The 17,010-nt window shown below is 31.7% G+C and overlaps 2 protein-coding genes and 1 non-coding gene across 10 annotated transcripts; all 3 read right to left on the bottom strand.

Moving 5' to 3' along the window:
• Positions 1–51: 51 nt before the first annotated feature.
• Positions 52–9,125, bottom strand: LOC100187409 (transmembrane and ubiquitin-like domain-containing protein 1). 4 transcript variants are annotated; one of them, XM_002122421.5, is made up of 9 exons: positions 8,970–9,125; positions 8,805–8,870; positions 7,513–7,893; positions 7,163–7,292; positions 6,806–6,970; positions 6,378–6,544; positions 6,129–6,258; positions 3,823–4,667; positions 2,924–3,038 (listed from the first exon to the last, which is right to left on the bottom strand). In XM_002122421.5, exons 1-8 carry the CDS (start codon positions 9,101–9,103, stop codon positions 4,599–4,601), a joined length of 1,242 nt encoding a protein of 413 aa, XP_002122457.3. In that variant the 5' UTR covers positions 9,104–9,125; the 3' UTR covers positions 2,924–3,038; positions 3,823–4,598. The 4 variants fall into 4 exon arrangements, with proteins under 4 accessions (XP_018669418.1, XP_002127576.1, XP_002122457.3 ...); XM_018813873.1 differs by lacking the exons at positions 6,129–6,258; positions 6,378–6,544; positions 6,806–6,970; ... (2 more) ...; positions 8,805–8,870; positions 8,970–9,125 and adding exons at positions 52–174; positions 1,006–1,488; positions 1,853–1,994; positions 2,237–2,345; positions 2,645–2,768 and having other exon boundaries at positions 2,827–3,038; positions 3,823–4,194; XM_026834857.1 differs by lacking the exons at positions 2,924–3,038; positions 6,129–6,258 and having other exon boundaries at positions 4,568–4,667.
• Positions 873–957, bottom strand: LOC113475267. The gene has a single exon (XR_003397013.1). It is a non-coding gene; the product is annotated as a small nucleolar RNA U6-53/MBII-28 (small nucleolar RNA).
• A 139-nt stretch (positions 9,126–9,264) lies between the features above and the next one.
• On the bottom strand, positions 9,265–16,932 carry LOC100185070 (N-acylethanolamine-hydrolyzing acid amidase-like). 5 transcript variants are annotated; one of them, XM_026834961.1, is made up of 11 exons: positions 14,320–14,463; positions 13,985–14,114; positions 13,586–13,705; positions 12,370–12,471; positions 12,222–12,287; positions 11,881–12,081; positions 11,140–11,266; positions 10,738–10,902; positions 10,174–10,346; positions 9,825–9,954; positions 9,265–9,453 (listed from the first exon to the last, which is right to left on the bottom strand). In XM_026834961.1, exons 3-11 carry the CDS (start codon positions 13,609–13,611, stop codon positions 9,343–9,345), a joined length of 1,101 nt encoding a protein of 366 aa, XP_026690762.1. In that variant the 5' UTR covers positions 13,612–13,705; positions 13,985–14,114; positions 14,320–14,463; the 3' UTR covers positions 9,265–9,342. The 5 variants fall into 5 exon arrangements, with proteins under 5 accessions (XP_026690762.1, XP_009862442.2, XP_026690758.1 ...); XM_009864140.3 differs by having other exon boundaries at positions 11,881–12,069; XM_026834957.1 differs by lacking the exons at positions 9,265–9,453; positions 9,825–9,954; positions 10,174–10,346; ... (2 more) ...; positions 11,881–12,081; positions 12,222–12,287 and adding exons at positions 14,891–15,055; positions 15,365–15,494; positions 15,783–15,968; positions 16,283–16,354; positions 16,555–16,932 and having other exon boundaries at positions 12,453–12,471; positions 14,320–14,495.
• Between the last annotated feature and the right edge of the window lie 78 nt (positions 16,933–17,010).

Raw genomic sequence — 17,010 nt, 5'->3', positions numbered from 1 at the left:
TTTTCGATTAAAATATACCTAAATCTTCGCTACCACATTGGATGAAACAAATAAAAGTTATTACTGTATTATAAATCAAATGTTAACGTTATTAGGCCTAACCATGCGTCAGAGCAGTGTCCATGTAAAGGAATTTGTATTTAAATTATGTAAACAAAATCCATACCAATGAACCTGAAATAAAATAACAACAGTAAAGATATGAAAACATATCTTAATTGAATTATGTACAATAAAAATTAGCTGGTGACCAGTGTAAATGAATTTGCTTATTGAACCAATGCCCAACAGAACAGCCCTTTTCAGAGCTATGTGCCTTTATGGAGCTCAATTTTAAACAGCTTTAAACCAAAAATTGTATATTAACAAAACTGTAGTTGATGTTTTAGTCTATCGTGTTGCAACTCTCTGATTAAACTGACTCAAGGTCAATCTAGGTTCACGCCTGGCTTCCAGCAGCTAAGTAAGCTTTTGTCCGTTTTTATATAGTGTACCCGTAAACCAGAAAAAAATAAAGCAAGATATTATGAACCGTTTGGTCTCTGATTATAAAGCGACAAGCAGATATAGCACTCCGCTGAAGAATGTATATAAAGTCACATCAGTATGGGTCAATTAATTCAACCAGAAATCCTATTTGTTTAGTGGAGGCTACAGTTTATTGTCTGCGTCATAGATACTGCTTCTACTAAGAACAGGAATGAAGTCTTACTACGAATTTGGTTCAGAAAATCACTTTTTACTCATTTTTAATAAAAGACCCAAGTTTTCTCTGGTCAGCAGCTGAATGATTACATTAAACTATCGCAGTTAACTGGACTCAGGAATTCAGAAAACTCCCTTGTTATAACAAAATATCGTTTGTATTCTTAATGCCTCAGAATCATGAGAAATTTGTACTCAGTGGAAAATAAACACTTTTCTCTCAGTATTAGCATGGCTGAATCATCATTGGCAATTTTCAAAACAATATTTAGAACGAATAAGATACAACACGGTACTTACCTCAATAAGGATTAAAGCTGACTGACCACATGTCAGTTTGACTTTGAGCAAAATGAAAATTCCCGCACGCGCCTTTTTAATACACAAAACAAGAAAGCAAGTTTTAATAAAGGGAAACTTAAATTGCAAATTTATAAAAATATATTTGATCTGGCAGAAACTTACATATACTTTCTGTAAACCACCCTAAAAAAACATTTTTTGTTTAAAAGTTTTTTTTAGAAATTTTATTCTTCTGACAATTTTGTTAGGCCTAGGATATATTGGGACTTTTTTATATATAATACTGAAGCAAAAAGAAGATAACTAATCTCAATAAGTAATCTTATTTTTGTAGAAGGAAACAAATTCGCATTTATACAAAATGATTCACAAGTAACACAATAAAAAAGCAAGCAAATCCTGCCACCCCAAACATTGCTGGCAAAGTGAATAAACTTGTGTAGTATACACAAAGGTAGAGAAGCAACGATAAAATGCTGCCTGAAATAGAAATTATTATATTATTGATAATATTGAAATAAAATATGATTAGAAAAATTATTACTGGAATAATTTATATAGAGTTGACAAAGCTTTGGTAGAATTACACACACCTAAAGCTTGTTGAAATTTTCAGTTTTAACTATTGGAAGCAGTAATTAGATTTAATTCTACAACATTCAGTTCCTGTTTCAAAAATCCAACCAATTGGCTTGGTCATCAATTAACCATTAAGATTTCTTAAAAGACTTGAAACTAGCTTCATCTTGCTTTATCTTGCAGGCACAGTTCAATGTAGAAATTGGCTTTATGTTTTAAAGATTATTTATATCTTTTAACTACATATAGTGATAGTAAAACATACCAAGCATCGGTAAAAAGAAATGACCGATGTTTAATTCCTCCACAGTTTGTTGGATTTGCGAACTCGCATCACGTGGAGCATTCGGATTGTTTTCAGTGGATGATAAAAAACAATGAACAACTGGAAAGTCTTGTGGGGAATTCTGAGAATATTATTTGTATAACTTAACAGTCTACAACGAGTAGGTTTATAACTCGACAGCGAGAATTAGGTGTATAACCTGACACTCTGACAGTGAGCATAAGTGTATAACCGGACAGCGAGCATGAGGTGTATAACCCGACAGCGAGCATGAGATGTATATTCAGCACCAGATATACAAAGCCACTGGTATTATAAAATATTATAAATTGAAAACAGTGCTTATACAAAACATTTACTCACAAGATTAGGACCAAGTCGACATTGTGCGAGAGTTTGGTTGTCATCCCTTAACACCTGACCTTGAAATATAATACGATACCGACTTGCAACTGCTACAGGAAAGACACGTCTATAAGAAATATTAAGGAATTGTTATTTCTGTATTTGTAAACAAATTGTACTTGAAGGGCCAAAATTATACCATTTACCCAAAGTGTTTTGGAAGCAAAAAATGACCTAGAAAGAAGTATAGATCTCTAAATATAGTAGAATTATGCTCATGTTACTTTTGCATGTTTTTGATTATTGCTATAAACTTCATAACATCTTGGAGGGGCATTACTATTGAGGAATAAAAACAAAAAGAAGTACGTAACGCTAATTTTTTACCAATGGTAATACTGTACAGAAATGCACAGTTTACTTTACCTTCTAAATTCACCAACAGTTTCTGTGGTTCGAGCTTGCACAATCTGAACTGTCTCATCCAAAAACTTTAAACGGATTGAAAATTGGTTGGGAAAGGTAGAACTGTCATTTTCTTGCGTTGATTCTGAAAATAAGTTACTCTCAACGACAAACAGGTATTATCACAGCAGTTAATGTCTCACCACTTGCACCAGCAGGAAATCTTTGTCTTAAATGATCCGCATTGGTGGCTGGGGAACCCCCGGATGATGTCACCACATCTGGTTGAGCTGGTTCAGTATGTATCGATGGTTCATTGTTTAACTGTTGACTATTATCATTAGTAGGAACCCCTGGTTCGACTGTTCCCTGTGTTTGTTCTTCAACAACCCTTCTTGTTTCGTTGGGTAGAATGCTAAACACAGGTTAGAATGTTAAAGAAAGCAGATCCATCATTATTATGCTTTTTTCTGTTTCAGCTGTAACTTGTTGTATTAGCGAGAAACTAGGAGTGTACAGTGTTGTTTTATATTTCTAAACGGATTTTAGGCATTCATTCACCAAATATATGAGTATGACACGTATACAATATGGAGTTAAAGCTAATAACTACATATACCTTGACAATTTGAACTATTAGTAGTATTTGACTATTTTAGTCGTATGATATTAACATAGACTCAGTTTCAGCAGTTTAAACATAAATAAAACTAACATAGTATCCATGTTTAAAAGTGCTGAAAAATGTCAAAAAACAACAAGAACAACTGTCATCGAAAAATTATCCATAGAACCACTTTACATGCTCAAACATAAAGTGACAATAAGGTATATATATCACTAAGTAAACACAACTATTATGTATTTATGCTACAACACAAGTTCTGATCATACTTTTTTGTAATTAACATCCAGTCATCCACCCGACACTTTTTAAAGAAAATAATGTTTTATTTTTTAGGTATTATGTAGCGCTGAGATATTTGAAGCTGGATCGGGAGAAAATTCTATAAATATGCTTTTATGACGAATATTAATGTTCATAATTAATTTTTTTTCGAAATTTTAGAATCGGTACCGCTGGGGTCTAGTTAGTACAGTGTCCAAATTTTAGGTTAGTTGCACTAGTAGAAGGTATCGATAATGGCCGCTATAATATCTGTATTCTAGGATCAGCTTTGTATAAATACTTTACTCACTTGGTATTGAGTGAAAATTGGTCGTAGTGACGTTCAGATACTCTTGTTGACATCCATGCAAGTACGATGGTCGTAAAGCCGATTAACAAACCCACTGCGACTATTACTTCATCACCAATGCCGTCAATCAAATTCGGACTCGAGCTCATTTTAACTAATTTTCCAAACTTACTAAAAATGATGCAATTTGTACTTCCTGTCTGTCTTTTTGGATTTTCGCAGGGGAATTACCCTGTATTTACGTGACCGTATAACATAAAAATCAGTTACTAATTTACTTCAGTAAAGGGTTGTCTTTAGGCATGTCTTCGTAGGAGCGACTTATTTTTTATTTATTTTTAACTTTCCCATTTTCTCACAAACCAACTGGCTCTATGTCAGTATAGTACTTCCTGTATGGCATGTTAGCTCTTTCCCTTTAGCAATTCTTGTGATTCTACTTACTTTTATTTAAAGAGTAATGCACAGTAATATATTATTTAACTTAAATTACTCTGACTATTTCACAAATCCAATGTAAGGCCATTAACGGTAAATAAGTAGCCACATATCTGAAAAAACCACATCAAATACAGTGCATTCGATACAAAATGCACTGGCAAAACAAATCTTTTACACAAATTCACCACATCTCATACTAAGGTATATGTAGAAGATCCAAAAGCGCATAGTAGCACTTGCATATTGGTATTATTAAATGTGTGTGATGTTAGAAGTGGGTCTAGTTTTCTTTGGTGCATCATATCTAATAAGTGTTGAATATCTTCCTTTAGTTATCAGCTTGCATAATAACAGTGTAGAGTGTAGACTGTGTCAAAGTTAAACACTGGTGGTGTACTTAATACCTAAAAACAGAGCGTTATAATGTATCTTGTCATCGTCTGGAAGGTTTAAAACAAACACATTTTTCTTACTTAATTGATCAAAATTACTAGAACTATATAGTGGGGTGGGGGGAAATGGGACACTTTGCCAGACAAGACATTTGTTTAATTTTCCTTTTCAAAAAATAATCTTACACAATTATTTGACAGCGTTATCACGACTTTATAAAGCTAGCGTTAAAACCTAAAACTGTTTTTAATTATTAAAAAAAATTGTTAAACAGAAACGCAAATTTTTTGAACCGGTGGAAAAATGCGAAATATTAGGGTGCTAATTTTGAATACTTGCTAAATCATGGTAAAGCCAATGAAATTTTGTAGTTTGCGAGTGTGATCGATTAAACTAGTTTCATAGCTTCATAAAAAAAACTGTCTTATAAACTAGTTTTAGTTTTGCGAAAAAAAGAGAGGAAAAAAAGCAGGGGTCAATATGACTTTAATTTGAAATAAAAACAACAAAATATCGTTCTAAAGTTATGTATATAAAGTCACTATATTACTATTAATATAACAATATATTTTAGTTTTGTGTCCCATCTTTACCTACATTTTAGTTTTGTAGGTTTTTATTGCTAAAATTTAAAAGGTTTGCTCTAAATTCAATAATTTATACCTCAGGGGTAATTAAAATATAATATATACTGATATAATAACAAGATAACATATGGAAAATATATTTGAAATTCAATCATTTGTACTTGGAGATAATTTATGAGAAGTGGCTTGTGCGAAAAAACAGCGTAGCAAGAAATTTGTAGCAAAAATGTAAACTTTATTAATAGTTATTATCAATTCTCTGTTATGACAAGTTTATATACATTTGTAGGATACAATATTTATTCGTTTATGTTCGAACATTAGTTACATTACCCATTGTCGTTCACACAATACCATCTTTTATACAAAAATCTAATGTATGTAACATGTTAAAAACTATAGCAGTAGGGCAAGAAAAAGAATGTTTAAACTTGATTTTTTAAAGGCATATAGTATTATTTCGTGTAATTTACGTATATTCCTACTTATAAATACACTTATTAATCAAAATTAACAAGGATTTTAAACTGTCCCATCTTATCTTGTGTTTTTTCTAATTTGTAAAATTTCACCTGTTGTGCAAATTCCTAAATTCCTCCTTGTTTGTTTTATTATTTTTTTGAAATGTTATCAATTAATAAAGAAATGATAGTTTCGCGGTATCACCCAAAAACCGTCATGTTTTTTGATTTGGGAAATATGTGCTTAAGTGTCCCATCTTCCCCCACTCTACTATAATATAAAAATATAATTCCAGAATGAAAGTCCCATGTATTTATTTATTAGTATATAAGGGTAAAATCTTTAAAAAACACTGGGCTGTGCGCTGAATACCGAAAATTTATTCTAGCTATTTATTTTACATCTAAAAACTGATACACTTACATTAAAAAGTTTTAAAGGGCTGATTCTATTCTTGCCAATTTTATTAAGCATTGTAATGGCAGCACCTCGACGATTGTCAGATGTGGGTACTGGGTTCCATGGGTCATAGTTAGTTTCCAATACATACCATCTAATATGCAACAAGGGTTTCATTAGAAATGTTTTAATTATACCATATTAATAATTGCATTGGTAAAAGGGGTATTTTTATGTTGGGCAGTTGCAGAGAAATTTTAAACGCTAAATTACCCATGTCGAGGAATTCCAACAACACCAATTGCCTCTTTTTGGCTTCGAACGATAATAACACCTTCTCCTGGTCGTACACCACCCAAAATAAAATAGACACCCCCCACTGTGCGAGTGCGAACCAAACTTAAAAGAGCACTATGAAAAGTTCTTTCTTTTTCCAGAACCTGCCAATAAAATGTGCTGTCAATAAAACTTATATAATTTTTCTTTGTTTTAGGGTCTTTAACTTACAAAACTGTAAACTGCTTATGGGTAACCATCTTTATAAGCTATACGTAAAAGTGTCAGTATAATATAAACAGGTTTAGTTTAGGTCTGATGTTTGAATTCCAAAGATATCTATTGCTTTAAAGTTGCAAAACATTAATTTTTATGTTTAAAGTTTAAGTTTGAATTATTATGAAGAAATAAATAAAAAATATTACAGTTCTCAGTTGGAAGAATGCAAATTCCCCTCCTTTGATAAATGACTGGATATTTTGGGTGATCTTTCCTACATTTCTTTGATCACCGCTCACAGTGTAAGCTTCTCTACGGTAACCAGTTGTTATGCCAATAAAACCCACAAAGGTTGTTCCAGTGAATACTGTCTGTCATGTCATAATGTAAATTGAAGACAAAACTTCATACATAAGTCAATTTTAAGAAAAGGTTAATCATAATTTAAAACTAAATAAATTAACAATAATTTAAATTAAAAATGATAATTACTATTAACATGTAATTTGACATCATATACTCTGAACAAGGTATGTCCAGCAATGTCAGTTGCTTTATTATACCTGGCCGTTCTTCTGAAAGTCCACTTCAATAGTTACACGTTTTAAATATTCATGTATAGTTTCATAGTCCATGTTCCGAGCATGTATCATTCTGTTGTTTTTATCCATTGCTACTATGCTTGTACATAACCTAATGAGATATAAAGTTAAAGAAAGGATTATTATTTTAAATTGGGAGAATTGTGAACAAGAAAATTACTATGAATTATTTTATTTGTGGATCAAAATAAGTGGGTGGGTTGATCAAAAGAAACCTCATTTACATTCAATATATTTTACACCAACTTTTGTGAAACCTGATTCAAGAAATTTAATTTATACAAATAAACTACAATCTATTAATAACTCACTTTAGATTTTGTAAATCACCAAACAGACTTGATCCATTTGCACCGGAAGATCCAAGTCTGCTTAAGATGCTGGAGCCCTTATTTTCAAGAGTACTAAGTAAATTTGAACCCCCAAGACTGCTGAGAATTTTTGATCCACTAAGTCCCAAGCTGTTCAGTAAACCTGTACCCTCTGACAGTAAGCTGGTCAAATGGAAATTGGTTCGATTGAACGCTGTAACGTCGTATACAATGTTTCCAAGTATAACATCACCCAAAGAAAGCCCTGTGTGATCGCTGATACCTTTCAGTTCATCAGCATAAGGTTGTGAAAAGTATGGTAAAAGCTTCACAGCCATCTCTTGAAGGATTGGTATTAGGCTTTTCGAACCAAGATAAACACTGGAAAATGAATTAATACATAAATATGGTAAATCATGTTGTTTTGTGCAAAACATCTGCATGAAAATTTGAGTTTTTCCTTTTCCATTACCACTTGATATGAATTTGAAGTTGTTATTTATATTCAAGAAGCCTTTAGTTTTGTACATGCAAATCAATTATTAAAAAAATCTATGTTTTAAATAATAAAAAATGTATTGAACGATTCAGTGATATATATACAATATCTCAAATGTAATAAATTGCATTTTTGATTTTTGCAAACAACTTGTACAAGCTGTTTGAATAATCTGTAGTGCGTGATAGGAGTATCATATTACATGAATGCTCTTTACTCCTTTAGACATCCTTACTTTGCTTTACAATGAAACATTTAATGGGATTTATATTTGTTTGATTTCGTTTTATGTTTGGCTTTTATCTTTCATCAAGCTATTATGTATCCATTCTATTTGTATGGACAAATAAAATAATAATACTAAGTATATCCATCGCTGTAGCACAATGGGTGTCTTTAACCTAGAGGTAATAGGTCCAATGCTCTTCGCTGCTATCGTTTTTGAGCATATGTGTCCTTGGGCAAGACACTAATGGGTTGTCTAAATTGTTAGCCATGCAGAAAACATCTTAAAAAAATATTCACCCACAAAATAAAATACACTTTAACTCGTAAGCTGGCACGAGGTGTGTGAATACCTGTGTTATAACGACTGTCGATTTCCGGCCACGCGAGGATAAAGTAAGTTCATTCATTCATACATGCAATAGCTTTGCAATATTGAGTGTACTCTTAAGATCGCTTATGGTTTAACTTTCTATGACATATAAACTAACATTGATGTTACAATATATCTACACAAATAGGTAGCCTAATGTCAATGAAAGTATATACAATGTAATTGGAAACTTACTTCATTAACTTATGAAGTGCTTTATATATATAAGACGCATCATGTTGGTCCAGTATATGATTCCATCTGCAAAACAAGGTAAGAATATTTATTAAATAAAAGTAGTTTTTTGCAATGTTAGTTTTAATTGTTTTTTCGTTAACAAAATTTACAATATATCTTTACCTCTCGTAAGGTGGAAGATCCAAATTTAAAACGTGTCTTTTGGGTAGAAACCTCTTCTGCTCATTTTTGTGAATTGCTTCTACTATAACAAACCCAAATACTAATAACGTTAAACAGAAAATACTTTGCTTCATTATTTTGTTACTATTATGTATTTGCAGTTTTAACAGAATAACTTTGATCCAACTATCTATTACTTCCTTAGTAGTGCAGGCCTTTTCTTCCTGTCTTCTTAGAAAAAGCTGAGACTCGACCAGCTGGTACAAAAACTTGCAAATCTATTGAATGAAGATTAACCGCTTATTTTTCAATTTATTTTAGAATTAATATTGTAAATAAAGTAGATTTAGATTAAAAGAAGTTATTCCAGTATTTATTTTGGGGCATCATATCTAATCATGGTATGATAAACACTTGGATCGGCAGCACTCATGATGGTGGTATAAGTCGTATCTTTGTTAAACACCAAGTTAACCGAAAGTACCTGAAAAAAAGTAACACTGTTAATAGGATAAATGAATATTCATATAAAACACATGTTAAGTATCCATTTACCAAAGAATGGATTTGTGCATTGTATGTTTGGCTTAAGGCAATTCCTATTTACTGTTAATATACAGAATCCACAAAGTGCATAAATGAACAATGAACATCATACCTCCTGTGTATGACAAATGGTAGCAGATTTTAAAACAATTTATTACAGCGCATTTGCCTTGTAAATGTCGGTAAATTAAGTTCTGTATACAAGCCAATTTAAAAAGTATCCTATCTACCTTGTATCTACCCACTAATCTTTAAATAGAGAGAATATTGGTACAGAAATCAGAAAGAAATTCACTTAAAACTATTTACATTATATAGTTGTTGTGGGCTGAAATGATTTTTTCCAACTTTATTCATTGCATTGATTGCAGCGTCTCTTCTATCATCAGTTGCTGGTGGTCTCAACCAGGGATCATAGTTTGTCTCAACAATGTACCAACTGTAATTTAAATTAACATTGTTTAGGAAGTCAAGTAACTTACACGAATCAGCTTTTATAATCTACCTTTATATAACTAAGACTCTTCTGCAATAGAACCCCACCTATACAGAGCTTAATTGATACATTAAAAATATGTTATAAACCAAAAACACTACTAAAAGATGAATGTTTCTTCTTTTACGAAATAAATCATTTATTAAATATAATAATAATGACCCGTGTTTTGATTGACCAAGAGTTGTAATGTTTGCAACTTTTCTTCCTTCTCGTATAACAATAGCGCCCTCTCCTGGATTAACTCCACTGACAATAAAGTAAACTGGAGCGATTGTTGGTGTTTCCACCACTTGGCGGAGAGCTGAGTCATAATCACTTGCTTGTTCCAAAACCTAGTGTGGAAATAATGCCCTTTAAGTGACAAAAAACGTAGCATAATAAATCAAACATAAATATGTATTCATGCATGCGTACATATTTTTGTAGCACTGCATGTGCATAGCGCAGCTTTACTGTTAAGTAGCATGTTGATACATGGACAAGCGGGGTTGCACAATTTATTATGCCCCCTAAAGCAGTTATTTTATATATGATTTTTGAGAGCTAGAGCCACACAAATCAGAACAATATCATATGAGGTTCAAACTTAAGTTTGATAAAATGAGTGTAGGTTCAAGGCTTACTAAAGAAGCTTTTACTACTCAATTCAAAGCATAGAAGTTGTAATGTACAAATACCACTCCTATAACGAATAGAAATACAAAAAAATTATCTCTAACTTACTCTTCTTTCTGCAAAGAATGTTGGCCATGAGCTTTCCAATGCTGATAACAAGTTTCTCCAAATCTTTCCCGTGTTACGCTGGTCTCCACTAATTGAGAAAGCGTGAGGTTTAGAACCAGTGATCACGCCAATGTAACCTGCATATGTTGTTGCCATAAAGAGTGTCTGAAATAATGAAATGGATAAATGATATGAAAATTTGTTACACAAGTAAAAGAATGCTGAAATTAAAAAAATATTTTGACTTTACAGCTCTTCAAAATTCGTTTTTCTCCCATCATAGACTACCATATTATTTATTATTACTGTTGTCCTTCGTACAAAATTGAGCGGTTTTGTTTATTACATTTACTTTACAAAGATGTAGCTTCCATTGTTAAATTATACAAAAACAATTTTTACTTTTCCTCCTTTCTGAAAATCAACTTGAACTGTCAGATTCCTTAAAAAGTCTCCAAATTTGTAATCTAAGTTTCTCCCATGGATTATCTTTCCTGTTTTGTCCATGCCGACAATACTCGTACATGCTCTGTGATGTAATAATAATGAAAGATTTCTCTTATTTTTTAGTTTAAAATTAAATTAGCAGAAAAGATGAATTTTTATTAAAAGATTTAAATATGTCCACCCTGTTATTTTCTTAGTAAATTTATTTTTTGTGCACTATAATACTACAAATGATTTACTAGAAATTGATCTTTGCTACTGATAAATTTTGTACTTTATCACTACGTTGTCCGGCGCCGTGGCATAGTAGTTAGCGCACCTGCCTGTAACCCAGAGGTAGTGGGTTTAAGGCTCGTCGCTGCTACCATTGTGGTCGTATGTGTCCTTGGGCAAGACACTTAACAGTAATCGCTCCAACCCAGTGGTCACTAATGGGTTGTCCAAATTATCAGTCATACAAAAAAAATCCCCAAAAAATAATCACCCACAAAGTAAAATACATGGTAACTCGTAAGCTGGCACGAGGTGTTAAACCCGTGTTATAACGACTGTCACTTTCCGGCTACGCGAGGATAATAAGTTACATTCATTCACATGTTTTATACACACAGCTTATATGCTGCATTTTTCTAACAGCATCATTTTAAATTTTAATGTTTAAGTTTTAGGTATGTTTTATTCAATTCAACTCCTTACTTTATTCCACTGCTGTTAAACGCAGAAATGTCGTATATAATATTTACGAGAACTATGTCTCCCAGCTTCATATCAAGTACTTTACTTAATCCACGTAATTCATCAGCATATGGTTGTGGAATGTAATCTTCCAAATTCTTAGCAATTTCTTCCACAATAGGAATCAATGCTTTTGATGGCAGGTACTGGCTGTCAAAAAAGCTATTATATTACTTTAATTTATTTTTTGTTTATTCTACAATGCAAAATGTTGATGTGTTTAAAAATGAGGGTACTCAGTAAAAAAAGCTTTTAAATGTAATACTTGGACATTATATCCCATTGCTCACGCTGTAACTCACCTGTACAAAGTATACAACCCTTGCTTGAGAACATTTGGATCAAAATGCTTTACAACATTTGTCCATCTGAAAAAAAAATCGCTCTAGTTTAAAACAAAATTTGGTGATAGGAAATAAAAATACGTATAATTGCAAAACAAGTTCTCACCTTTCTTTTGGGGGTAAATCAAGATTCAAAACAAAAGTTTTTGCCGGAACAGCTGCATTGGAAGATGGTTTGTCCATGCTAATAACTGCTGCCTCACCATGGCTGCAATAATGCACACAGAGTGCAACAAATATCACAAAAATCAACCTGATCATAGTTTGCATGTTGCTTTTTCAAATGTAGCTCAGAATGAAAAGCAAACATTAAGGGTTTGTTGCACTAAGTCCAGGTGTAACAATCATTAATCAATGGTTGGGATTGGTAATCTTGTTTGTTTGGTACACACAAACAGCATTCAGTTTATTGTACCAACCTTGAGCAGAACATTATTAAACAAATTTGTTTTATTCATAGAACTAAAAAATAAGCATTATCACTGTACCACACAAGTACAGTCTAAATGTCAAGACTAATGAATCTGAAAATCTTATTTCACTTAATTGTTAGTCACCTAACAATTTTAAATGCCTAATTTGCAATAGTTAAAATCTTCCCAAAATATTTTACTCAAATAGTCTCACAATGTCTTTTGACCCCCAAATTTTTTGTCGTAAAATATTTACCACACTTTGTTTTTTTTAAATTGCAATTTAGTCACATTAAAAGTGAAAAACAGTCCCTGCCATGTGTTACATTTAATATCTAAGTAATTACAGTTGGAATAATTCCCTTCATGATTTTAGCTAGTTCATTCATAATACAATCACCGAAGTATGTAATTCCATATTTAATAAACAATTAAAAATATAATAAACATAATCTAAAAGTAAGGACATAAATAAATAGATTGCACAGATTTATGGGTAAGGGCAGGTGAAATATTCAATAAAATATACTTGGTCAATTTATCTCTTACAATATCTGACATGTTTACACTTGTGGAACAAAAGTTTAAGTAAAAAATTCTGCATAATTATAAAAAAAAAACAAGAAAAAAACTGCATATATGATAAATTTTACCACCAGTCAATAAATGGTGTTGAAGGAGTCATGGAAGAGATTGCTCACTTTGATGTTCATAAATGTAAAATGTACCACATCATTCAAAAGTATTATTAGGTAGAAATTCTAATAAAGTAACTGTAGGTCAAAAACATATATTTTATTTTATTTCAAAAACATAAACTTTTAAATAAAGTTTAAAATAAAATCAATAAAAATTGAAAAAAGTTGACAGTGAGGAAATTTAAGCAAGGTGGAAATTTAAAGTGTTTACCAAATAATTTCAGTTAGGTGCATCATATCTAATCATGGTATGATAAACACTTGGATCGGCAGCACTCATGATGGTGGTATAAGTTGTATCTTTGTTAAACACCAAGTTAACCGAAAGTACCTGAAAGAAAAATGTTGGACAGTGTAGAACAGGAAATAATCCAGTGATTTTTACTTTTTACCAAAACTAGTGCACTGCTTTTGACCATACACAAAGAGAGCGTATTTTGCATGACCAGGCAAAAAATATTTATTGGTATTTTTATAAGCAATTTATAAGGTACAGATAGTATATGGTAAATACTTAACACAAACACTGTTTCCAATTATATATAATTTTATAGTAAGAACGTATAATGGTAAAGAATTATATTTCAGAAATTCACTTAAAACTATTTACATTATACAGTTGTTGTGGGCTGAAATTATTTTTTCCAACTTTGTTCATTGCATTGATTGCAGCGTCTCTTCTATCATCAGTTGCTGGTGGTCTCAACCAGGGATCATAGTTTGTCTCAACAATGTACCAACTGTAATTTAGTAACAACTGTGTTAAGTTCAAACACCAAGTAATTTTAGAAAATTTAAAAATAATAAAAACTTCAATTTAATATTTGAATGAAAGAATGTAAAAAAATTCTTAAATAACTTAAATAAATAACTTAAATAAATTAGTAATACTATTTTCACAACTGATAACTTAAATAAATTAGTAATACTATTTTCACAACTCACGGGTGTTTTAAGTCACTTCCTAGCAATGAAACATTTGCAACTTTCCCACTATCTTTCACCACAATTGCACCTTCCCATGACTTCACACCTCCTAGTATAAAATAAACAGGGGCTATTGTAGGGGTGTTGATAGCCATCTGTAACGCTTCCTCATAGTTTCTAGCTTGCTCTAATATCTGTAAAATTCCTCTGTTAAATATTTCCCAAAACAATAATTTCAAATTTTAAACACCTCTGTGTTTACACTTAATTGTATAATTCGCTTATACAATCAGCCACCATTACTTACCTTTAATTTCTAGGCAATGATTTATGTTAATTTGTACTAAACATTTAAACAGTTCTCAAAAAGGTAATACTAGTTGTGGTATTGCGTTCTCATAGGAAATTTTCATTAAACAAAAATGTATTCCATTTTCCTTATTTATTTTCTGATCTGAACACAAGGTATATTAAACAGGCTCTCATATTTAATTGTTAAAGCCTACTACTTGCGAAACATTCTTAGCATTTTGCACTGACATAATAACACTATAACAGGTTAGGTAAAAAAAACTTGTCAAATACAAACCATTCTCTGAGCGAAAAACGTTGATTTTCCACCATTTAAAGCAGTAAGGATATTTTTCCATAATTTTCCTTTATCTCGTTCGTCACCTGATATAGAGAATGCTCCATGGCGACACCCAGTGATCACACCAATGTACCCAACATATGTGGTTGCCATAAACAAGGACTAAGGACAAAATACTATTTTATGTTTTAGCTTGGTATCATAGTTTTAACTTTTAAAAACACATGCACTCTGCCCAAATATTTTGAATTTCAATGATCACCGAAGACCTAACAATAATTACATTGGACCACCAGCTTTATATCTTTAAAAAACTCGGTAAAATATACAGTAGTCGGATCAGTCGATTGAAAATTACAATTCTAACAATAGTTTCATAAAGGTATTTCTAAATTAGTTTTAATAAATGACATCAATAAATTGCTGGGGAGCAGTATGTTTGTAATTGTAACATCCTTGTTTTGTACAAACCTTTTTATTTCGCTGAAAATCGACTTGTATTGTGATTTCTCTTAAGTATTTAGGTTGCATTTGATAATCAAGGTTTCTTCCATGAATTATTTTATTCTGTTTGTCCGAAGCTACTATGCTTGTACACGCTCTGTGGATGAACAGGTTACCTGAGATTAGAATTGGAAATGTATATAATTGTAAATGGCTAAACTGCAGCTATTCATTAAGATGTAGCACAGAGTTTTTCTGGATAACAGTAACACCAATTGGTATACTTAAGAACAAAACAAATTAAAATAATAGTGTCTTTCTTGTGACCTGTATAACTTTGTTTTATGTATAAAAGATTGGTATGTGAGTATAGAATTGAGTAGAGTAAACTTAGATTTTAAACCACTATATTTCTAAACAAGTGTCCTTAATTTAAAAAATTTACTTTGAACTTGAATCATCATAAGCCGTGATATCGTAGAGAAGATTTAAAATGACCAGATCACCAAGTGGTAGACCCAACGTTGAACTTAAACCACGCAATTCATCAGAATATGGAAGAGGAAGATAGTCATCTAGTTTTGCACCAACATCTTGCAGGAGCTCAATCACTTCAGGTTTCACCACGGACCTATAACAATATTTGTTACAAATAAACCATACAAGAGCCACTTTTATTTTAATTCCCTCTTATGTTCATGTACATTTTCATACGACAATAATACAATTGATTTTGAATATCTGTCCTCTTTTATTATTATTGTTCAAAGATACAATAATGTATGCTGCATTCTGCATACTATGCAACGCAAGCTATATGACATCCTTGATGGTTATATTATTGGCTATCACACTCTTAAATATTTTTTAAAGGATTTTCAGTATTGGATTGAAATTATCATTATTTTGAGTAGAATAAAAGTTTGGTATGTTGAATATACTTACTTGATTAAAGCATTAATAATCTCCCTTCCCTTGGTTAAGTTGAATCCACATGAACTAGTGAAGTTGTTCCATCTGAACAAAAATGGGTCAGTTTTTGATTAGTAGGATTTTGGTTTGTTTTATATTAAACAGTTAACTTTTTCAAAAGGTGAAGAATCCCTTGGTTTTATTATTTTACACAAGCAACACTAAGTAATACATGTTTTAATTAATGTGACAATGGATTATTTAGCGTGATAAGACTCTGGTACAAGTTATATCCCATAGAATACCTCTGCAATGGTAGTAGATCAAGATTAACCGTGCAAGTTTTAGCAGGTTGTGCTGCCTGTCCACTCCCTTTTACCGAAGTTGTAATGTAAAACAAGAGCAGAAGACTAAATGTCAAACGCTTGATAGTTAACATGTTCACGATTGGATTTACTATTTCGACGTGTTTCCTACATATAGTACGACTTTCTTGTTCGTTTTCCTATGAAAGAAACGTTTTCGTTTGCAAAATGTTCCTTTTACGTTTATCTTAAAATTGTTGAGCTGATAGGTATCAGCTCAAAGCTCAGCTATAAACATTTTATATACGGACTCTGGCTACGAGGTGTACGGAAAAAAGCTTGCTTACGCAACAGATTTTCAGTCAAAACAAAGCTGTTTAATCTCTGTTATATCTGCTTAGTGATAGCACATACAATGTCTAGTTTGGTACTACTAGTACCGAAGCGCGAATTCGC

This window comes from Ciona intestinalis, chromosome 1 (genome assembly GCF_000224145.3).
Source record: "Ciona intestinalis chromosome 1, KH, whole genome shotgun sequence".
In the NCBI taxonomy this organism is placed as follows: Eukaryota; Metazoa; Chordata; class Ascidiacea; order Phlebobranchia; family Cionidae; genus Ciona; species Ciona intestinalis.
Note: the sequence above shows the minus strand (reverse complement) of the source record. Positions and strands in the feature narration are given on the sequence as shown.